Raw genomic sequence first — 22,864 nt, 5'->3', positions numbered from 1 at the left:
CATTGAATTAAATTACAACTATTGCTAAAAAAGTATTATTAAATGTAATATATATTTGGTTTCTTCAATAAAAGCGTTGAAAATATATTCTACGTGTTTCTTATCAATTAGTTCTAAAACAATGATGAGTTCTCATTTTGATTTAATTTTGTTTAGCTTTCATTAAAACAATTGAAGCAAAAATACATAATTATTAAAGCACAGAAGTAAATGTTTAATTCCATTATTGTAACATCACTTTTCTAGAAAAATAAGATTATTTATAAAACTGTAATGAATTAACTAAATGGTCAAGAATAAAATAATCCTTTATGATACTTATAAAACAGTAATTTGTTCAAATCACTTTTAAATAACATTAAAATGTGTATATTGTTTTTATCTATATATTATATTATTAAAGAAATTCCATGAAGATTTTATCTCAAATCAATAAATTTGCTACCAAAATTATAAACAATTATTTGTTAGATTACGCACTACCTGTATACATATTTGATTTGCAGATCGAAGACCTTTTAATCAATAATAATAATCTATAATCAATAACATGCTTAATTACGACATCTTATTAATTAAACCATAAACCGGGTAGCAAACTTATTTCTAATTGTAATGATTACCTAATTATTAACACCACTTCGCTTTTATTTGAAGTTAAAATGTAAATTATGCAAATAAATAAGTAACCCACTGCTGTAGTAATACATCTCGATCTCCATAACCTGCAACTGTTTCCATAAAATCTGAACAAAGTAAGCGGATGTTTTTTGAACAAACATTACCTTTGTTAACAAATGCAAATCTACTATTAAAGCATGCAATCGCAATATTTTGATTGAAGAATAATTAACTCACCCTCAAATATTAATAAATATCATTAGCATCACATCACAATTAGTCACTCAATTTAGTAATTCACCGTGTAATTTACGAACAACACGCTACATTTTATTGCAAGAATCGTCGCAAAAGCAAAGGTGCCTTGATGGTAACATTTCTAGTGACTTTTCTTGACATTCCGAGCCGCTGCGTCATTATTATCTTAGAGATAAAGCTTTTACTTCTATTTTTAACGAAACAGAATAGCAGACATGAGCTTTTATGAATTTAAACCGTGTAGAATGTTGCGCAACATGTAGAGAATAGTAAAATGTTTAATTTTCGCTGGAAATATTTAACTCACACTAATTTCTCAGACAAATTATGTACATAGATTTTTCAGCGCTTTTCTTATATATACATTAATATTTTTTGTATAAATTGAACTACAATTAAAATGTATTATTTTGACAAAATAAAGAGGCCGCAGTGTAATTTATGTTTCGGCGTAAATAAGCGAATTCTGATTAATTCTGTTCTCTCATTAATTATTTTTGATTAGTAATCATATTATCATTTCTATTTCAACCTGACTAATTTCTGCTATTAAAATATCTCATAAAATTAAACCCACAGAGCACAATTACCTTCAATAAATAATTAATTCAAAACATCAATTGTGATTAAAAAGAACAAACCAATAAAAAACAAAGACAATAGGAATTTATTAATCAACGACAAATAAAACAAGGAGATCGAGAGATATCTCGAAGTTTTGAAGCTCATACAAAATTAAACACAACGGTGAAGCGGGAAATTATTTGAAAATGAATAAAAGTATATTGTGGAAAACATGTTATGCAACCAGATGTACAGGAGTGTAATGCACGCCAATTACAGCACACTAATCAGTAATCGTAGCTAAATTTATACCAAATTAGAAAAATAAACAAATAAGGGTTGAAACGTAATGAAAATTATATACCAAAAACGTTAAACAATTAATAAACTATAGATTTTAAAAACTACATGAGTTCAATAACCATTTTAACTGAAGAAATTTAGTATGAAAGGAAAACATACCAAACAGGATTATGAGAAATTAATAAAATTAGGAAAATTTGCGTATTAAAGCTGAAATTTAATCAAAATACTATTTAAGACAATTAAATGACTGAAGTAATAAATTATTTAAAAGTTTAAAAAGCTTAACTACGACTTTAATTAAAAAATTACGTACGAAAAGAATTAAATACCCACTAATCATAAACACGAACATTAGAAACGACGTCAATTAAAGATATTATAGCCTAAAGATGCTATTTAATTAAAATGAACTTCTAAAACACTTAACGATTAATAAAAAAAAATTTGCTAGACTCACTTACCTTTTTAGTGAAAACTGCGCACCAACTACTGAATAAAGTTAGCAAAACTTGCATTTAAGAATTTAAATTTAATTGAAATAACATTATTAATTAATCATACACACAAATAAACTAATTAAAAATCATACAGACTTACTTACCGCGTTAAATAGAATAACAAAACAGCAAATCCATAAAAAAGTTTTTGTTCTCTTATATACATTTATTTGAAAAAGGTACTGCTTTACATAGAAGCAACAAATATGGATAAACCCTACATTCAACAAGTTTTAACAAGAAGGAAATAAATAAATAAAATTCAGGTGTCATGATAACAACTAAAAAAAACTGATATTCATTATTTAACTTTAATTTTATGAAAACCATGAAAAATACCCCTTTTTCGTCGGTGACTTTACCTGGTCTCCACTGACTTCCATACTGCTTGAAGTGCATCCCATTATGTTTGGTAATAATTGTGGAGAATTATTCTCTACTACATTATCATTACTAACATCATTTGATTGTTTTTCTTTAACCAATGTATTTGTCTGATGTTGTAACTTAGCTTCATAAGTCCTCACGTCCTCATATGACATACTAATCCACTCATCTATCCAGGCAAAGGCTTGCCTGTGACCAAGAAGTAGAATTTCTCGTATACACTAAAAATATTATTATGTAATCAATGTAGAATACTTGCGATAGCATTTTTAAAAATGGATAATTTTTAAGCAACTTACTGAATGAATAAATTCTTCTACTCGCGTCTGAAAACCCCAAACTTCAAATGAGGCATTCACTAACTTATACGAACACATAATGGGTTGCACATTATTTTTCCAGCCCTCTACCAAAGGACCCCTGCTAGTCTTCTTTGATTGGAAAAATCTTAGGTCCTCTTCTTCCTTATAGTGTCTTGGACTGACTTCGTCATAAGCAATATCTATATTGTCTACAATTCTCTCAGCTAGTTCTTCAGGTGTTAGTCCCAAACACTACAAGTAAAAGTTAAATTAAAAAGAAAATTACCTTGTGGTTTAAACAAGTTACATTATCTGAAGTTCCACTATTATCTTCATACTTTGTTTTAATAAATATATTGAACCTTGGTACAAAGGAACACTAAAAAATGTCCATTTGAAATGGCAAAATAAAATTGGAAAATACAGTACAAACCGTATATTCTGTCTCAGTGTAAGGATAATAATTCCATGCCTTTTCAGTTATATAAAATATCTTTGGTACAAGAGACTGTAACCAATAGGGTAATCGACTAAAAATAAAAAATATTAGCAAGGAAATAATCAATAGTATTAGCAAAACTAACCTAGAAAGATGAATCCTTTTTTCTGTGTATTGTCCCCTTCCATGAACTGGGTCTTCACATTCTTTGTTTTCTACAACTTCTACACCTTCACCATCACCTGATTGTTCTAAACTATGTCGAGCAATCATGTACAATTGTCCAATTTTATACTAAAATACAATTCACCTTTAATTTCCTTCATATTTGATATAGGTACCTCTATGTACGTACTTCTTCTGTGCTAATTGGCATACATATTCGATATTCTTTTGTTAGAACCATAACATTAAATATAAGTACTTTTTGTGTTATAATTTATGTTCTAAAACAATCAATAACACAGTAAAGGAGTAAAGTCAAACTTTTGACAACAGTTGAACCATAACCACATGTTTTCAATCACCATTACATTAGCCAATATAAACCAGTGGCGTATAAGTCATCAATAAAAGGGTGATTTACATATTTTTATTATATTATTTTATACAAAAATGGTAAGGTATTTGACTAAATGATGTGTAAGCAAAGAATGCGTTTTAACTTGTATAACCCATGCATTAATATCTATTTATTACTGAAAGTTGTTCCACATTGCTAACCGCAGTAATTAGACTTTAATAATAAAACTTAGATTTTACTTTACTTAAATATATTACTTCCTTTTAGCTTCATATAAATTAAAAGACTGTTGATGTCCAGCTGAAACGTGCTATTATTTAAATAAAAGTAATATCTGATATTATTGTCATTGAAGTCTGATTATTCCATTTTGTGATTTGAATAGTCATTTGATTCATTTATTATTATATTTAAATATTCTTTTTTATATTCCTGTGTTTCATAAGCTTTTAAAGTTGAGACGACGCTGGGTTCACGACTATCTTCATTCGTATTTTACTTATTGATAAATGTTTTGATTGTAGATTTTGACAGATGACGATTACAGTTGTCAAAAAGTATTTAATGATGTGGCCTGAACTTATAAGTGTTTAAAATTTTTTATTTAACAACAAAATTAGGATGTATTTAATGTAACAGTATAACAAAAAGCCAACTAAAATGGCCTACCAAACTCTTAGACAAGAATATTTGAATATGCCCCCCGTTACGAGGGCATATACAACTGCCTGTGTGATAACAACTATAGCTGTGGTAAGAGGTTCATAATTATGCAAAAACGTCAATTGTCCAATTAAAATGTACATTTTTTAGCAATTAGAATTAGCGTCGCCATTTCAGTTATACTTTAATCCAACATTAATACTAAAAGGTCAGGTATGGAGACTTGTAACTACATTCCTATTTTTTGGGGCCTTTGGGTTTAATTTCTTTTTTAATATGATATTTACCTACAAATATTGTAAAATGTTAGAGGAAGGTTCATTTAGAAACAAAACTGCGGACTTTGTTATGATGTTCTTATTTGGAGCAACTTGTATGATTGTATCCTTTCATAAACTATTAACCAATTTACTGTATATTACAGTATATTTGTTTTCCTTAATTGGTGTTCAGATATCGGGATTCTTTATAAATTTACTTTTTTTGGGACAAGCTTTTACGATAATGTTGGTTTATGTGTGGTCAAGAAGAAACACCTTTGTTAGGATGAACTTTTTTGGAATTTTCAATTTTCAGGTGTGAATATTTACCAATTTATCTTAATGCCATGGTAAAATATAAACTACTAGATAGTAAAGACCACCATTCTCTGGTGCATATCTATTTACCAAAGTAATCCTTGAACCCATAATTATGGCTTTACTGAAAAGTTATAAATGTATTTCGTATTTTGTTTTATGATTTAATGTTTATTTTATCCCCAACATAATTTCAATTGTTCACTTTTTTGTTGGGGACCAGTAAAAGCATCTGAATTACTATCAAATTCAAACATTTTCTTACTTTTTCAGGCACCTTACTTGCCTTGGGTTTTATTAGCGTTTTCTTTATTGTTAGGAAACGCAGTATATGTAGACTTATTAGGAATAGCTGTAGGACATGTCTACTATTTCATAGAAGACGTTTTTCCCAGCCAAAGAGGAGGTTTTAAAATTTTAAAAACTCCGGCGTTTATGTAAGTCACTTGTATACACTCAAGATGCTTTTTGTCGTTTAATAATCATCTTTCATTTTCAGGAAAGCTTTGTTTAACTCAAACGATGATCCAGATTACATGCCTTTACCAGAAGAAAGACCCGGTGGTTTCGAGTGGGGTAATAGACCAAATAACAATCAAGACGAATAAAACTAATAGGACAGTAAAGTGATTACTATAATACAAAAACGTGACATTGTCACGGACAATCTCAGATTAAGTGTCGTTACAATAACTCACTGTAATTATAATTAAAAACGACTCATTAAAAATAAAAAAGGTTGTCATCAAATAGCAGAAATTTTGTCATATATTTGATATAAGCAACTCTGTAATTAATTGTAAAAAAGTAAATTATTTTATAACACTTTAATACAGCATTATTATTTTATAGAGAGGATAATACATCATTATGATGGAAAAATTAAATTTTAGTAAAGTAAAATACAGTGAGAATGTATAGGGTGGTCAAAAGTTGTAAGATATATAAATATTTTTAAGGTGAATATTCTAAATAGAAAGTCATACGTAGTAATATAAACAGTATAAAAAGAGGGGGGAAGTTTGGAATAATTGACATTGATTTTGAATACACAAAAGTGATTTAAAAGTAACACAAATCAGTTACAAAGCACCTAGTCCTACTGCGCAGGACCAAAAATTATCTTCGTCACCAATCATTAACAGTAAAACACTCATGTTTTGTAACATTATTTTTATTAATCAACTATAAAGTCTGCTCAATTTTAATTCAACGACTTATGATACTCACACAGAGGAAAACATGACGAACAGACACACACACACATCTACTTATATAAAGGATTTTTTTGGTAGCACAAATCACTTCTTTTAATTAATAAAATCATTATCTCGTAATTAATGTGAAGCTCTTAGTTTAACATTTTTGCTTTTTTTATGTTTAAAACAATTCATATAATCGTTCTGACATCACGATTTCAAGACATTATGGTTTTGTTTTTGTTTTTATTGTCTAGTAATAGGTATAACATTCTAAAGAAAATACTAACTTAGAAAACGAACGAATAAAATATACCTAAAAGGGTACAACAAAAAAAAAGACCGTGGCTAGACGATCGGTAATGGCAGAACACTAATGGCATCATATACTTTTTTTGAGGCTAGCTATAGCCCGCCGTTACCGTTCATGTAGCCTTCTTAAATAAAATAATAAAAATAAAATAAAAATACATACACAATAAGTGAGTGGAGAATTGGTACAACAAATACTGAATTATAAAAGGCAACATTAATTACTAACTGAATTAAAAAAGTAGCAAAGACAAACCAAAAGGTCAATATCCCAAATATATTAAATATTTTTTAAGCAATTCACCCACAAAAATGACTTACTTTTTTAAATTTAAACTGAGCAACAATCTTAAATTCACATACTTATGCCCACTAAATGAGGGAATAATCAATCATTTAGTCATATTTTATCACAATATAAAGGTATAGGCAATTAATACCACTTTTAATTTACGTTTAGTTAGGGCAAGTGGGGCAACTGAGAACGAATATACAATAAAATTCATATTTCTTAAAGATAAAAAAAAGAAAATGCACGGATTCTTAGGTTTTCGATATCATATAAATATTAATTCTATTTAGTCCACGCAGAATTTTGTTAACCCTACTGGACTTTAAGAAACTATAAACGATTAAGCAATATTTTAACTTAAAATAATTCATTTTAATGCATTTACATGTTTTCATTTTACAGTGGACTTTTTGTTAGTAAAATTTTAAGTGTTCTTAATTACACCACTTACCCCTACTCCATTTGCGACGCTTTTATAAATTTTAATGCGTCAGCTAAGTAAAAAAAACCCTTGACTAATGATTTATAATTGGCAATATTTCTTTTAATATTAATATCAATCAATGTTTTTGTTATGTTTGTAGCATCAATGCATTAAAGGGCTTGATCCTGATATCACAATATATTGTTCTCGAGGCCAATTAATTACATTTATTTAAATTATTATAAAGAAACGATAAAATTATGGCAATTCACTGAATTTTAAAAATTCTTAAAGTGACTGCTCATTTTTTTAATTTTGCACATTATCATAAACATAGTAGAAGTTATTATTTTGTAGTAAGTCAAGAAAATAAAATACTGAAATAAATGATTAAAGTTAATATACAACGTGTCCCACATTCTCTCATTTTATTACTATTAAAATTTCATATAAAAGCTATCGGAAAAACGACCACATTAAAAAATAATTGAACAAATAAAATTCGTTAATTTTCACTTTAATTATTAAATGCACTATATGTGTAGCAAACATTTGCCTAAACAATCAAAAATAAGAACGTGACTCATTGTACCAGTTACCAGGGAAACGTTATTTCGCGGTGATTCCCCTCCGTTATGCCCAAAAGCAATAAAAATAATAACAAGTAAGTCGGGACCAAAGCAAAAGGCTTTTGTCGTTATTTTTTTGTTCGTAATATTTTTCCTTTTATTACATCATAATGTATCTTATTTCTTCTTTATCTATCATATCACAACCATGTTTTTTTCATGAGTGAGTGCGAATAAATAACGGATGACCTACTACTTTTACTGTTGATTCATACTAGTGTCTCGAGATGTCGCGCATTTCGGCTTGAAAATGAAAAAAGGCGACAGCTAACGGTCGGATATGTTATTACATATGTACCATCGAACACGAACAAACTAAAACGCTTGTAAGCGAGTCAAGAACGCGAGGATGGTAATTCATAATGAGCAGAAAACGACCCTACAACTCGAGGTTTTCTAACAGAGGACCTGATCTACGATCATATCGCTACAGTCGCCAAAATTACCGTAATATCGTCCGGCTTGCCACCTGAAATAAAAAATAAAAAAACATTATTACTAATTGTTCTGTCAGAAAATAAAAGACGATACACAATGTTTCTGTATTTCAGCTAACAGTAAATATTTAAATATGAAACCAACCCAAAGAAGTTTTTTGAAGAAATATGGTACCTCTACTTGTCTATGTTCGAAAATGAAAAGCATGTTCTGGGACTAGCTAAAATAATTGATATTACTCACTTGCTCTCAAACGATATTTTACGGTTAAGTTAAAAAACAAATATACCAATGTTTACGCAAGAATAGAGAGGGAGGGGCGAAAGCGTTGATTACTTTTGCTGACAAGAGGGAGGGAGGGTTAAAAATGACTAAAATTCTGGCTTACATAATACTTGAATGTTCCCTACATGCTGAATGTTTAACAGTTTAGTGCATATTACTAAATAAATAAAATAAAAAGATGTATTTTCAATAAAAATTCTTCATTATTATAACTACTACATACTCGATATAAATTAAATTGAAGCAAATAATACAAAAAAATATTTCAATTAAAAGAACAACGTTTTGTAGGATGTATTTACAACTTAGGCATGTAGATAATTTGAAAACAAAAAGGACTGGCCGGTTTTGTAACACTATGATGTATGGAGACTTGTAAACAAGTAATAAAGGTTAATATGGATAAATTAAAACTGGCACAGTCTAGATTAACATCATAGTAGGTACTTATAAAGATAATGCTCGTGTACAAAGTGTAATTTTATTTAGATGACACCAGTTTCACAAATTATAGGCTTGAATTGACACAGAAGGAGTCAAACGAAAAAGGGGAAAATACATATGTATAATAAATTGACGCTTCAAAAGTGACGAAATCATTATTATCGTAAGCAATTATCAGTAATGTGCTAATATCTGTTTCATATCCTTTACAAACAACGTTATTGATATAGAAAGTGTCACATGGAGTGTTATTCAGTATATATTATAAAAAGATCTAATTCTATTTTGGCAGTGTAATATTGAGATTAAAAACCATAAAAAAAAGAATGCGACATCGCGTTCCAAATAATGTAACTAGTTCTTGGTCAACTTACCTATGGCATTGATGCCGTTGGCGAAAGCACTTTCGGCAAATGGTGAAATGAATGTTTCGTCAAAAGAAAGACTTCGTGCCATCCAAGCTATCGAATTCGCTACCATTTGTAATCTACTTGCACAGCGTTCGCCTTGCACCTAATTAAAATAACAGAAAATTAAATTAACAATGACTTATCGCAAAAATGAAATGCATACATAGCTCTTAGAAACATTCATTTCAATGGAATTTTGCTGCTATCTGAATCTTACTAATAAAAAAGGCATTAGTTATTAAAGTCAATAGAAACCATTACAGTTTTATTGACTCATTGTGAGCCATGGGTTACAATTAGACAGAGATATTGAAGTTATTTCATTTTTTATACTCTTATTTTGTATTGCATACTTTTGGTAATTCCATAAGAATTTTATCAAAAGCTTCAAAGGCAATTACTAAATGGACAGAGAATTTTGTTGTTATTCCTTAGGCATTTGAAAAACCAAACATTCTTTGAAAAGGTGCCAAAATCAATGCAAAAAAAATATTTTTAGTTTGTAAAGCTATAATAATCCATTTCTTATTTCTGAGAACTTAAAAGAGAATGTTACAGACTATTAAATAATTTAATCGATACAGTTATGACCTCACATTATTTTTGCTTAATAAAGGCGATATTAGAAATAAGAAAAAGTAGTTAATCGGTAATAATATCATTAATAAATAACATATGTAACTATAAGTAATAAACAACTTCTATAAGATTCTCCAGCAAAAAAGTAACATTATTCACGCTAAGTAGGTACTGCTATAAATAATAAATACATAACTGCATTTTACTAGCGATAGTGTGATATTTTTTATGAAACCTCTAGATATTTTCACTCTGATAGAAGAAATATAAAAATTAACAGCAGCAACATCTAACAACAAAATTAATACATCTGTTAATAAGCAATCTTGTCAATATTGCATAATTAACATAATATACGTATTTATGATTCGTAAAAAAACAAACACAACAAAAAAGCTCAAGTTAATGGTCAATAATAAACAATTTGTAGAAAGCAGACTTCTGTTAATAATTCGTTGCAGGATAAAACATCTCTTGTCTGCCATATCAATTCAAACGTTTTTATAAGAAAATAGAAAGTTAACAGACCAATACATAAATCAAATAAACAAGATATTAATGGGTTTACGTTTCTATATTCTTTATTCATGATCTTCGCTAATCGTTAGTAGAACTTGCGTCATAATAAAGATTAAACTAACATATCTCGATAACAATTTACGCAAATTTAAATTATATTTAAACATTTTTAAACCAAATTAAATAATATCACTTCCTTTTCTGTACTGTAATATGTGAGGTACCCTTTACCTATTTTGGTACGATATGACACCCTAATAAAAATAGCTTTCGGGCAAATTAAGACGAAATAAAAACCGGAATCCAATAAATTCAAAACTGGGTACCCAGTATACTAGAAAGAAGACGTCAGCATAGCTATTTTAGTCACGAAGCTCTATAACCGTTTCAAGAGTGAAGCATGCATAAGTGTAACATCATGTACATGTGTATAAATAATGTACATTGATACTAATGTGTGTATGAAGTGCCTAGAAAAAATGCAATTCGTAAAATACACAACAAATGTTAATAACAATTCCTTTCACTTGCATCTGAGTCGTTTCATACACTCGCAATTGTTTTAATGAGGCATTAAGGCCTTTGAAGCCTAGCGTGTGCACATATGCTCAACAATAAATACAATATAAATAACCAAAATGATTATGTATACTGGGTGTTCAGAAATTATTAAAATATTATTTGCAAACGCACAAATAAATTTAAAGATTACACAGTTATTTAGGTTAGGTCACAGAAAAGTAAAAGTAAATTCATCTGTCATGGTCAACCAAGCGTTCAAATAAGTGGACAATTGGTAATTATAACTTTAGAAGATAGTTTCATGGATAGTTATTAATTAGATAAGGCTTCAATACAATTGATTAACATAACGGGCTTATAATTATTATCACCTGGCAAAAGGCACAAATACACCTTATTTAAAGAATACTGTTTACAAATATTAACAAAAGCAAAATTCCAGGCGATACTTTACATGTACACAAACTATTATTAATAATCGTTACTAAGCAATTTTGCTTATTTATATAGCAGATAATATTCATTTTTTTATAGACAACATACGGCAAATGTCAATCTGCCTATTTCTTCTTTACACATTGACTTAAGAAAAGGCAAAATAAACAAAAAGTTGTTTTGATATTGATCAATTGGTTTGTACGCCAAAAGGCGATCAATCAAAATTATCAAGCATCAGATCTGACCTATTTACAAATTCCCTAAAAACTGGCAATTACCAAAATTATTGTTTAATTTTATATAATTTTTACCTAAATAGAAAATTATCAAAAAAAAAAAAATATTCTAGGATTATGTACTCATAGTTGAGACGCAGACTCGACTTAAGGCACTTGAATACGAACGTTCCAAAAAACTATGTGTCTACGATCCATAGTAAAATGTTGCGCTCTTACCTTACATAATTCTTTAACTAGAAGATTTTGGGGAAGATTATCGAAAACTCCGTCTGTGGCTACCAGGATGACGTCACCATCTTCGACTGGAAAATTATTAGTAATTGCGGAGTCTGGTTGATCTGACAGGACCTCAGCTCGGTATCCAGGGGGTGGAAGGGATAGCTGGAAAGGTGTATTAAAGTAATGTTGCTGCTCTTCTGACTTGTGGATGACTCTACCCTTACGGACTACCATGAATCCGCTATCTCCAATATTGGCAGTGTAAAGTGTACTATTTTCTCGATTTAATACCACCACACATGCTGTGCTACTACCTGTAATAATGGAAACAAAAAAGACCTTAACAATAATCATCATTTCGCTCCTAAGTAATACTTATTATTTCATTTCTTTTTTGTTCTTAAAAATCTATTTAAAAGTTTCTTCAAAGAAATGGAAATTTTCACATTTAATTATGGTCAGTGCATTTCATTATGCCACAAGCAAAAATGCAATTTAAATTCTATTTTTACTAACGTGAACTACGTCAACAATAAGTAGTTATAGGATTTTCATAATAATCATTGTAAATGAACTGTTAAGATAAGGCAACACACAAAAATGAGTCAAAAATTACATCTAGCAATAAGTGCGTCAGATTCAAGGTTAAGGTTTATTTTTCAAAACATTTGTTTATTATTCAAACTAATATATAGTTTTTATACCATTGGAGTGTTTAAATAACATTTTAATTATACTTTATGAAATTTTAAAACATTTTAATATTCAATTTTAAACACATAACAAAATAATAATAAACAGTTTACCTACATAATGATTACCTATATCAAAAAAATTTGAAAGTAAAGAAAAAACTTTTGAAATTAGCAAAGATTTACTTAGTAACCAACCAACCATTTACTTAGCAACAAATTGTTTGCAAAAACTCAGCATGCATTTAAAAGATAAAATCACAATGCAAGTATTTGTATTCAACTTGTATATAAAGATCCTCATAAATTATTGCAAAACTGCAGCTGTCTGATATCTCAAGAAGACATTTTTACATGCGACCACAGCTTAAATAAATTTAAATGTAAAAGTCACAAAAAAGTACTGACCTCGCTACAAAAAAAAAAACAAATAAATAAACACTATAAATTTTAAGTTTTTTTTTAAGTACGTAAGATATTTTACCATAAAAAATGCCGTGCGATAAAATTGTTTTACCAATTAACTAAAAAATGTACGTCCTTAGGAATATTACTGATCATGGACAATACTGCTGAACGTAATTGTTGTTGTAGTTATAGACTTTGACATTTTGGCTCTGGGTGAGGATTTTTACAAAAACAGAATCTGTTACAGCTATAAATACCTTACAATGATCTTTCTTTTAGTCATCTAATAGATAGACTCAATCACATGTCGACAGAGTGTTCTAAATGAAATCATATTGAACAGGAATACGATGTGAATGTTTACAATGATTTATAGCGGAATTGAAAACGAAAATTTGAACGATTGCCAGGTCGCATGACAAGATTATGCAATATACATTTCTATAAATTACTTAAGACTTAAATAAGTCTCGATCAAACAAACCAGGAAGGTCTCCGATAATTAACTTTTTAATCACTGGGCTATTTGATATTAGCCAGAATTCAAATTAGTGTTGATGTAAATGTAAATAAACAATATATTGATTCAAAACCGATTGTTTTGAGTGACGAACTTGACTAAATTTGCTAATGAGAAACGTAATTAAAATTAGAAGTAAACAACTGTAAAACGGATTTTAAGTTGTAGGGCTTCTGTGTGAAACGCACTTTAGTTAAACATAATTACACAAACAAGGATAGCTTACAGCATTTTTTATCACCTGCTAGGCCAATTTAGAACTTTAATGATCAAAAACCAAACCTCTCTCAGTAGAGGTAATGACTTTAGTTATTCATGCAAGACATTTTGCATCGTAATTGTATAATGACCTCAATTATTGTTCTTTACCTTCGAAATTTTTATTCAGAAGACTTGAAATAACGATGCAGTTATGTATAGTACAAACAATAAATTTCTAGTTTACTTAAAAGTAAAAATAAATTTAAAAAATTCAAACCATTACCAGAACAAAGAGATTACAGTAATACGCATGAAGTTACCAAAGTATTTTACTTTGTAAAATGAAATAGTTTGCCAAGTACAAGTCCTATTTCTTTAATGATTTTTATAAAAAGCAATTTAAATAATGCCCGATCATTTAAAATATAAGGCTACGTCCATTAAAATATTACTGGTAAATACTGATGTTTATTTGCATTATCGAATCAAGTATCAATTGAATCAGAAATGGTACATACCTAAAATGGCCTTCTTGTGGTGCAAAAGTTCGTAGTAACTTCTTGCAAGTAACTCAGAAGGGTTATTGGGGTTAAAACGTCCTAATTTAACTAAATTTTCGCAAGCACGCATTAGATGAAAGGAGAACTCTCCTGGATCAATTCCATAGGCCCTCCAACCACCCACACCATCAGCAACTCCTGAAAAAATAAAAATAAAATAAATAGAAGAAACTAATCCGACTTGACGAAACTCCTGTACAAACTAAAGTGGATGGATTGGCTTGGACGTTTCGATGATTTAGGGAGCCGGACCATAGGTTCCTATATAACGGGGGGGTTCTTAATGAGAAACCAGACTTGAGGCAAGACCCCGAATCGAGTTGGAGCGTGGAATTGTGAAAAATTTAAACGTTTGGATAGATAGACTAGACTTAGATATATGGAAACATTAGTGATGTCCGTTGGCCAGAAACTGGAAACTTCTGGAGTGGAGACTTTAGAATAATACATACAGGATTGCTGGAAGGTAATTCGGGGGTAGGAATTGTAATGCGTAAGAAAGCAGAACAGAGTGTAGAAAGTTATTCACAAAAGAACTATAAGATAATTATGATTAAATTAAGCTTGTAACCGGTGAAAAGGGTAACATTGCAGATCAATCAATATGCCTCATCTTGCGATGACGAAGTCTTTTGGATTAGGTAACAGAAGGAGAAAAATAGTGTGGAAATAGGTCAGCTAAGATATCTCATAATACAAAACAGTATAATATGAAAATAAATAAAGAAAAATAAAAACATTGGTATCCAAGTATAATATGAAAATAAATAAAGAAAAATAAAAACATTGGTATCCAAGGGAAAAAGAAGTTGGGAAAATGTGAATACAAAGATAGGAGATGAAGAATTAATAGAAGTCGGTAATTTTCGGTATATAGGAAGTCATATAATTCAGGATGAAAGCAGCAAATATAAAATAAGGGATATCACAGGGTCGAGACGTGTGTCTGGAGTATTGTACGGGTGCAAAACGTGGACGGTGAGTGAAGAAAAGAAAAAGTTACAAATGTGGTGTCATAAGTGAATTTTGAGGATGCTCTGATAGAAATATAAATGAAGAGATATTTGAAAGGGTAGGAAAATAGAGGGCGCTTTGGAAGTCAAAAAGAAAGAAGCAAGGTTAATAGGACACCTTCCCAGACATGAAGGGCTAGTCAGAGACATATTAGAATTAAGGGTAGGTCTAGATTAAATTACACAAATAGTTAAGGATGTGGGATGTTTTAGTTTTACGAAATGGAAAGATTAGCTGAGAATAAAAAGGGTGGAAGTGCGAGTTTCAATCAGTCTTAGGACTGAGGACCTTATGATGATGAAACAGAAGAAAATATCCTTCTTACTAATTTATCATTAATTCATTGCCACGTGATAATGTTCCGAGTAAAATATCCAATGAAATTTAATTAAATATAAACTATTTACATACAAAACAAAATTAATAAGAGATGATAATGTTTTAGTTAAAGGTTATGTATATAAAAATACGAAACTGACCTAAAACATCAGCGGTCTTGTATTTAGCGGTGAACCAGGAGTCATCACCAAATTGTCCTTTGATCAGTCTTTGAAGTTTTCTATCTTTCGAAAAACCACACACAGCAGACACTATGTAGGGCTCCGATTTCCTTTGAATATTAGGGTCTGCTGCGGATAAATTCGAAATGCCATTTAATATCGCTCGCGACAAAAGTCTTCCGGTTAACCACAATGTATGCATTTTATGTGTTATTTACTAAGATCACTTTCTTCTTAATACATTCATCTTGCAATATAAATGAATACAATTAAATAAATTCGCACCATTCCCACTGTCACGAGACCAACACTAGCACAAAACCTATAAATCCGTTCATGTTCCTCTCCCCACAACTCCTCGAGCTCGAATGACATAATGTGTCATAGAGTAACGTATATAACATAATTGGTAGCGGCAATATAACAGCCAAGCGAATCTTATTTGTATCTTCCATTAAAAAAGAAAATTATTTTTGAAAAGGGAAGTGTTTTTTTTAAGTACAACACATAGGTAGATATAGAGAAATATGAATTCACTTTAGTAATAGTTTTAGGCAATTGTTTTATAATTAAGAAAAAGAATGCACTCTAATATTTGATAAATTCTAGTTTATGAATCAATTTCAATAAAAACACCCAATTTGCGTTAAATTTCTCTTGGAATTTTGACGAGTGTGTTTTAACTAAACAAATATTGTTTTACTGAAGTATACTACATAGAGCTTTGAATTTTAAATGTTAGTAAAACGTCGATTTAATACATTCCATGAAATATAATATACACATGATGAATTACTGTCAAATGAGTGTAGATTAATTTAATTTCAGTAAAATTAACTTTGAACCGAATACAGAGCGTATCATTAGACACTTCTCTGCAGTTGTATCTATGAAAAAGGTAAACTTTACAAAAATCCCCTCCAAATCACGGAATGTATGTTTCCATTCAAATGACGTCGTTTGGAACTTTGATCCTGTTACGACATAGAATCTCTTGAATAAATGAGAATACATATATCTGAATTAATGTATCTCACGTGTTTATTTTACATATTGTTTATTACTCCAAATCAACTCTAAAATTTTTGAATAACTTTTTACATGTGGAACAACTAAAATTGCTCACATTTGCTGGTTGTAACGTAAATACCTACCGCAAAAATAATTTTCTAAAAATAAGTATATATATCGGGAGACACTAATTATTTATAGCAATTAGGCAGTAAAACAAATTCAAACGTAACAAAAAGGAAATAGTTTAATTCAAGGATGTTTTCTAATAACAGTAAAATGCAATAAAGGCGTACTTACTTTTTGTATCAAAATTGAAATGCTAATAAACAAGACAACTCAAAATCATGTATTTTAAATAATAAAAAGATGAAAACTGCATTGTACTTTATATTTTTCTGAAATGTTCATTTGCAACATTTTTCTAATTATTTTGAACAGGAAAAATGTGTAATCGTGCAAATTTTTATAAACTGGAAATACAATGTACTTATCACTTATGCTTTGGTTTTGAATGGAATTAGAATTCTTGTAAAGCCCCAATGTCCACACAAGCATAATTCTTCCTGCCATATTTGAAGACAATAAAAAATAGCTCCGATAATAAAACAGAGATAAGCATTTCTTATTTAAGTAATCTACAGTAATGTTGACGTTTCATTAAGATAGTGTTAAGTAGATGTACATTTTTTAACCAATAGGTAGGTGTGTTACAAAATGTGGTTGGTTAGTTTTTATTGAAGAATATTTTGAAAATTTAAAGTTGCATGTAATATTTTAACTAAGGTAAGAAATATGTTTAAATTGTATACAATTCCTTAATATCATTCAATGAAAATTCAACAAAATTTACTAAAAGCAAACAACATTGCAAAAATCTGAGAAAAAATAATTTGTAGGATCTACTATTTTTACGGTAAGAAATTTTGAACCATAAGCAACACATAGCCGGTTGACTCAATTCATGTCATTTCACCGTATCAAAAATTACTTTTAATTTGCTTTACAGTATTCCACTACTTTAGTAAATATTAATACAATAAATTAACGAAATCTTCTTGAACTTATATCTAATTTTTATCAATTACAAGAACCTTATCGGCCATTCCCCTGTGATATTCATTAACAAATTAAACAAGTTAAAAGTATATGGTTCGTTTTTCAATTTAGATTTAAGTCTTGCAAAATGTTACTGATATACTGATACGATAGGATGATTTTAACACAAGGAATTGTCAAAATGGGGTTTCGATTTAAAGAACTAGTGACGACCTTCTCGAACAAAGAACTTCATTATATCGAAACTGCAAGACGCAGATCGCGATCTTGCTAGATCTCATCGGCTTGTTGCTGGTAACGGGCCAAACACGTATAGTGAACTACACGTTGTGGATTTAGTTCAGCAGGTAGATGCCCATCTATGTAAATGGACGTTTTGTTGAACGTATTGCATTTTACTAAATGTTTACCGCGCCGTTTGTAGGATTTCATACAACCTTCTCCTTGAAAATCTTTTGATACAGCTAGCTGAGGGTTTACCAAGTAGTGCACGCAACTCTTCGTATGATCCAGTTAAATATTGTAGAACATAACGTAACGAGCTCACCATCTTGCTTACTATTCAACAAAGGTAATTTTGAACAATCATGCTAGCGATGCAAAAATACATAAATCTTTAATTTCTTTAATAGTTCTGCAGCCGTCAGTCCTAAGACTGGTTGGACACGCACCTCCACGCTTTCCTATCCTGAGCCAATCTTCGCATTTCCCTAAAACTAGAACATCCCACATCCTTAACTATTTGAGAACAGTAATCTCATCTAGGTCTACCTTTACCCTTCCTAACTCCCGTTTCTGCCTATAATATGTCTTTAACTAGACTTTCATACCTGAGAAGGTGTCCTACTAATCGATATCGCCTATTTTTTATTGACTTCCATAGAGTTGTCTGTTCTCCTATTCTTTCTAATACCTCTTCATTTCTAACTTTCTCCAACTACGATATCCTTATCATTTGACATCACCCATACAGCGCCGCGCTTCAAACATCACCTTCAACCTTTTTCGAATTTCTAAATTAACCGTTTGCGAGCAAAGAATTGACTTTTTTTGAAGCCGACTCGACCTTGCGCTGTTCCTACTGCTCCTTCCGTCCTGACTTATCTGACATCCTAGATACCTAAAATCGGCCATTGTCAGAACTGCATTCGTTTTATTTCTCTAACTCCTCCTTGCTAGATGCTAATACTGCTATACGAGGGTGGATTGATAAGTTTCCGGCCTAACCAAGAGATGACGCCACTAGGCCTACCTTGAGGTGACATTCTATCCAAGCTTGTAGCTATAGTTTCAGCCCGATCTCCTTGCTAGTGTAGGTTTGACAGCACGCTGAACAAGACGCCTCTGTGGTTTTCGTAAAAATGGAAAAGCAGGAAAATCGTGCTGTCATCAAATACTTTTATTTGAAGGGGTTAACGCCGAAGGAAATTAAAAAAGAGATGGACTCAACCCTGGGGACATCCTCCCCGTCATATTCAACCGTTAAGCAGTGGGTTTCCGAGTTTAAAAAGGGTCGTGTGAGCACCTCTGATGGGCCTCGCTCAGGACGCCCCGTTGAGGTCACAACTCCAGATATGATCGAAAAAATTCATCAAATAGTGCTGGGAGACCGCAGATTGAAAGTGCGTGAGATAGCTGAGACCTGTAAGATGTCATATGAACGTGTGCAACATATTTTGCACCAACATTTGCATATGGAAAAGCTCTGTGCAAGATGGGTGCCGCGTTTGCTAACAGTCGACCAAAAATTGATTCGAAAAAACATTTCTACCGCAAATTTGTCATTGTATAAGCGTAATCCAAGCGAATTTTTGCGTCGATTCGTAACCGTTGACGAAACGTGGGTCCACCACTACACTCCTGAAACCAAAGAACAGTCTAAACAGTGGATTGGACCAGGGGAACCAACACCAAAGAAGGCAAAAACAATTTTTTCGGCGAACAAGGTTATGGCTACTGTTTTTTGGGATGCAAGAGGTATTATATACATTGATTACCTTGCAAAGGGTAATACTATCACTGGTCAATACTACGCAGACTTATTGCAACGTTTGAGCCACGAGGTGAAAATTAAACGACCTCATCTGGCGAAGAAAAAAATCTTGTTTCATCACGATAACGCACCAGCGCACACGTCAATCGTTGCGACGGCTAAAATCAACGATCTAAAGTTTGAATTGATGCCGCACCCTCCTTACTCTCCAGACCTAGCCCCGAGTGACTATTTTCTGTTCCCTAATCTCAAAAAATGGCTTGGCGGTAAGAGATTTGCGGACAATGAAGAAGTAATCGAAGCTGTAAATGGTTATTTTGAGGAGCTTGACGAATCAGTCTATAGAGATGGCATTAATAGACTGGAACACCGCTATGAGAAATGTATCAGCCTTGGAGGAGATTATGTTGAGAAATAAAAAAAAAAAATTTTTAAAAACCTTGTTTTTCTTGGTCAGGCCGGAAACTTATCAATCCACCCTCGTATCATCCGCAAATCTAAGCATACTAATCTTTTGCCCTTGCACATCTATCCCTACAGTTGTACTGTCTTTAATGATGTTGATCGCGTCTTCGATGTATAGCTTAAAAAGTAGCGGTGACAGTGTGCATCCCCGCCTGACTCCCTTTATATATTTACTTCTCTACGTTGCAGTCCTAACTCTATAACCATGTTGTTTTTTATACAAACTATGTCTTCAATCTTTGTAACTCATTCCTACATTTTTAAGTATATTTACATTTTGTCCTATTTAACATTGTCAAAAGCTTTTTCTATAAATCTACAAATCCTATATACGCACTCTTTCGTTTTTTATCGTCTTCCCCTAATAGTTATTCCGCCCTTTTTTCCATCCTTCTCTGTACAATTCTAGTTAAGATTTTTGACGTATGGGAAGTTAAGCTAATTGTTCCAAATTTTTTGCTCCTATCCGCAACTCTCTTTTTAAGTATGGTTACTACATGTTTTAGAATTTCATATAGTTAGTCCGAAATAATTAATTGATTACAAAATCTCAAGCTACTTCTATAAATGTTACATTGTGTGTTAGAAAATTTGTTTCACTCTCGCAATTTGGTGATCAAGTTCAATGCACCCCTTACCTGTTTAATAGGTATATTACAGTCAGTGGAGTTCTTATTTGTGTTATAAGTTCAGAATGTATTCAGAGTAAGCAGAAATTATTTTTGATATGTGAATTGCTTTTGCATTTTTGATGTTCGTTGGCTCGAGGGCTCTTGCAAAGAAAACTGTTAAAAACTTGATTAGGAGCTTAGCTAGATACCGTAAAATTAATAGAAAGTTAACAAAAGAGAGTAAGGCACGTTTTACTGGTCATTTTGTTGAATAAGATAAAATTTATATCCATAGAGTAGACAAAACTGTAAACAAAATTTATAAAATTGTATTGATTAGGTACACATATTGTTGGATTTATCAAAACATAAAGAAATGTTTGCTACATTTCTTACAGTTATTAATATCTACCTATTTCATCTATTCTGCTCTTCTTTTCCACCACTAGATTCCTTTGTCACACCTCATTCACTATTCTAAAAACATAAACGACCCCCTATTCCTTAAAAGTTTTTTAGTCGTCTCAGCCCAACTCCATCCCCATTCACTAATTAATAGCATTTTTTCAGTTCAAAAGTTTTCACATTCACCTAACACATTCTTGAGAAAATTGATAGAGTTGGCCGCTACTATATGAAAGTTGATCATAATGATATTTGGTAAAAAAAACACTTTTTGAAAACTTTCACTTAATTTTTATTTCAAAAGAAGGATTAATCATCATTAATCCTTCTTCTGAAGATGGCCTTGTAGGTCGAAACTTGTTAAGAATTTAATAAAAATTAAGTGAAAGTTTTCAAAAAGTGTTTTTTTTACCAAATATCATCCTAACACATGTTGTAGACATTCTACCTCCTTGACTCATACTCAGTAGCGTCTGTTTTCTTCCTTTTACAAATTCTTTCCTGTCCTAAATCTTGGTATAATGCTTATATCATTCCCTCATTCTAAATACTTTGGTACCCAATTCCCTTGCCTGTCCCTCCATAAAATCTTTAACTCTATTTTTCCTAACATTTATCCCCTAATAATTTAATTGTAACTGTTCCTCTTCAATTCCCCTACATTTATCCAATTCCTCAATCACTCTCTCACCTGCTCCTGATTGAGTTTTAATCTCTTCAAATTCCCCTCCCTCTCTCTATCAGATTTGTTTTTCGTCCCAATTTGTAATACCTTTTTCCTCCATATTTCCTTCCTGATATCCTCTTCCTCTGGCCTCTCCAGCATCTCCTCATATTTTACTTTCCTTTTTATCACATCTTCCCACATTTAGTCTCCTTTCTTATTATATAATCTGGAATACTCCACTCTAATTGCAGTACCTGCTTGATATATCATTTATATAAAACCTCTATCTGCTTTTTTTCCTCTCATTCCCATATTTCCACCTCATAAAACACTATACTCCTCGCCATATCACATTAAAAAGCATTAGTCTCCTAGCCTGATCATCTTAACATAATTCTTGACCTAATCTCCATACCCTTGATGAAGTTCATGAGGATTTATAAAATGTTAGTTTACACTTAAATCTCATTAGCCAGTTGAAATGGAGGAAACTATACTTCGTTTAGTTTCTGTAGCGATGTGACCTTCAGTTTGACCGGCGCAAAGTAGAAAAGAACAGCACTAGGCCAGAAAAGGAAGGAGACAACTCTCGGCCAAACTCTTAACCGGTGAGGAGCGTATAATCCGTACAGTACTGCACGGAAAAATTGACCATTTTATCCACTACAATT

The 22,864-nt window shown here is 31.1% G+C and overlaps 4 protein-coding genes across 9 annotated transcripts in view; 2 read left to right on the top strand and 2 right to left on the bottom strand.

Annotated features, from left to right (window-relative positions):
• Positions 1-2,405: 2,405 nt before the first annotated feature.
• LOC108742087 (cytoplasmic phosphatidylinositol transfer protein 1-like) lies at positions 2,406-3,896 on the bottom strand. The gene is made up of 6 exons (XM_025980627.1): positions 3,730-3,896; positions 3,520-3,668; positions 3,369-3,465; positions 3,243-3,314; positions 2,933-3,187; positions 2,406-2,854 (listed from the first exon to the last, which is right to left on the bottom strand). Exons 1-6 carry the CDS (start codon positions 3,778-3,780, stop codon positions 2,564-2,566), a joined length of 915 nt encoding a protein of 304 aa, XP_025836412.1. The 5' UTR covers positions 3,781-3,896; the 3' UTR covers positions 2,406-2,563.
• Positions 3,897-4,417: 521 nt separating this feature from the next.
• Positions 4,418-5,969, top strand: LOC112906463 (derlin-2-like). 3 transcript variants are annotated; one of them, XM_025980629.1, is made up of 5 exons: positions 4,420-4,650; positions 4,711-4,941; positions 5,014-5,136; positions 5,412-5,575; positions 5,638-5,969. In XM_025980629.1, exons 1-5 carry the CDS (start codon positions 4,558-4,560, stop codon positions 5,744-5,746), a joined length of 720 nt encoding a protein of 239 aa, XP_025836414.1. In that variant the 5' UTR covers positions 4,420-4,557; the 3' UTR covers positions 5,747-5,969. The 3 variants fall into 3 exon arrangements, with proteins under 3 accessions (XP_025836415.1, XP_025836413.1, XP_025836414.1); XM_025980628.1 differs by having other exon boundaries at positions 4,419-4,650; positions 4,711-5,136; XM_025980630.1 differs by lacking the exons at positions 4,711-4,941; positions 5,014-5,136 and having other exon boundaries at positions 4,418-4,650.
• A 327-nt stretch (positions 5,970-6,296) lies between these two features.
• LOC108742608 (protein phosphatase PTC7 homolog) lies at positions 6,297-16,360 on the bottom strand. Its single transcript, XM_018477883.2, has 5 exons — positions 15,962-16,360; positions 14,427-14,606; positions 12,085-12,401; positions 9,536-9,674; positions 6,297-8,463 (listed from the first exon to the last, which is right to left on the bottom strand). Exons 1-5 carry the CDS (start codon positions 16,182-16,184, stop codon positions 8,414-8,416), a joined length of 909 nt encoding a protein of 302 aa, XP_018333385.1. The 5' UTR covers positions 16,185-16,360; the 3' UTR covers positions 6,297-8,413.
• Positions 16,361-17,639: 1,279 nt separating this feature from the next.
• Positions 17,640-22,864, top strand: part of LOC108742227 — a 51,724-nt gene continuing 46,499 nt past the window's right edge. Inside the window, exon 1 of one of the 4 annotated variants that reach the window (XM_018477346.1) lies at positions 17,640-17,694. The gene's annotated coding sequence lies outside the window, so the exon portion shown is untranslated. Of the gene's footprint in view, positions 17,780-18,605; positions 18,624-22,760; positions 22,802-22,864 lie in introns of those variants that run through there. The other 3 variants (XM_018477326.1, XM_025980677.1, XM_025980678.1) reach the window with 3 other exon arrangements.

Source organism: Agrilus planipennis, unplaced genomic scaffold (assembly GCF_000699045.2).
Source record: "Agrilus planipennis isolate EAB-ADULT unplaced genomic scaffold, Apla_2.0 scaffold3, whole genome shotgun sequence".
NCBI classification, from domain to species: Eukaryota; Metazoa; Arthropoda; class Insecta; order Coleoptera; family Buprestidae; genus Agrilus; species Agrilus planipennis.
The sequence above is the reverse complement of the archived record's forward strand: the minus strand, read 5'-3'. Positions and strand labels throughout refer to the sequence as shown.

What these genes read in the sequence shown, in the direction of transcription:
- LOC112906463 (XM_025980628.1), top strand. Translation starts at nt 4,558, where the DNA reads ATGGCCTACCAAACTCTTAGACAAGAATATTTGAATATGCCCCCCGTT. An exon ending in TTGGAATTTTCAATTTTCAG is followed by an intron (nt 5,137 to 5,411) that starts GTGTGAATATTT and finishes TTACTTTTTCAG; the next exon opens with GCACCTTACTTGCCTTGGGT. An exon ending in TTAAAAACTCCGGCGTTTAT is followed by an intron (nt 5,576 to 5,637) that starts GTAAGTCACTTG and finishes TTTCATTTTCAG; the next exon opens with GAAAGCTTTGTTTAACTCAA.
- LOC108742087 (XM_025980627.1), bottom strand. Translation starts at nt 3,780, where the DNA reads ATGGTTCTAACAAAAGAATATCGAATATGTATGCCAATTAGCACAGAA. An exon ending in AAAAGGATTCATCTTTCTAG is followed by an intron (nt 3,466 to 3,519) that starts GTTAGTTTTGCT and finishes TTTTATTTTTAG; the next exon opens with TCGATTACCCTATTGGTTAC. An exon ending in TAGAAGAATTTATTCATTCA is followed by an intron (nt 2,855 to 2,932) that starts GTAAGTTGCTTA and finishes TAATATTTTTAG; the next exon opens with TGTATACGAGAAATTCTACT.
- LOC108742608 (XM_018477883.2), bottom strand. Translation starts at nt 16,184, where the DNA reads ATGCATACATTGTGGTTAACCGGAAGACTTTTGTCGCGAGCGATATTA. An exon ending in CAAGACCGCTGATGTTTTAG is followed by an intron (nt 14,607 to 15,961) that starts GTCAGTTTCGTA and finishes TTATTTTTTCAG; the next exon opens with GAGTTGCTGATGGTGTGGGT. An exon ending in CAACGGCATCAATGCCATAG is followed by an intron (nt 8,464 to 9,535) that starts GTAAGTTGACCA and finishes TTTTTATTTCAG; the next exon opens with GTGGCAAGCCGGACGATATT.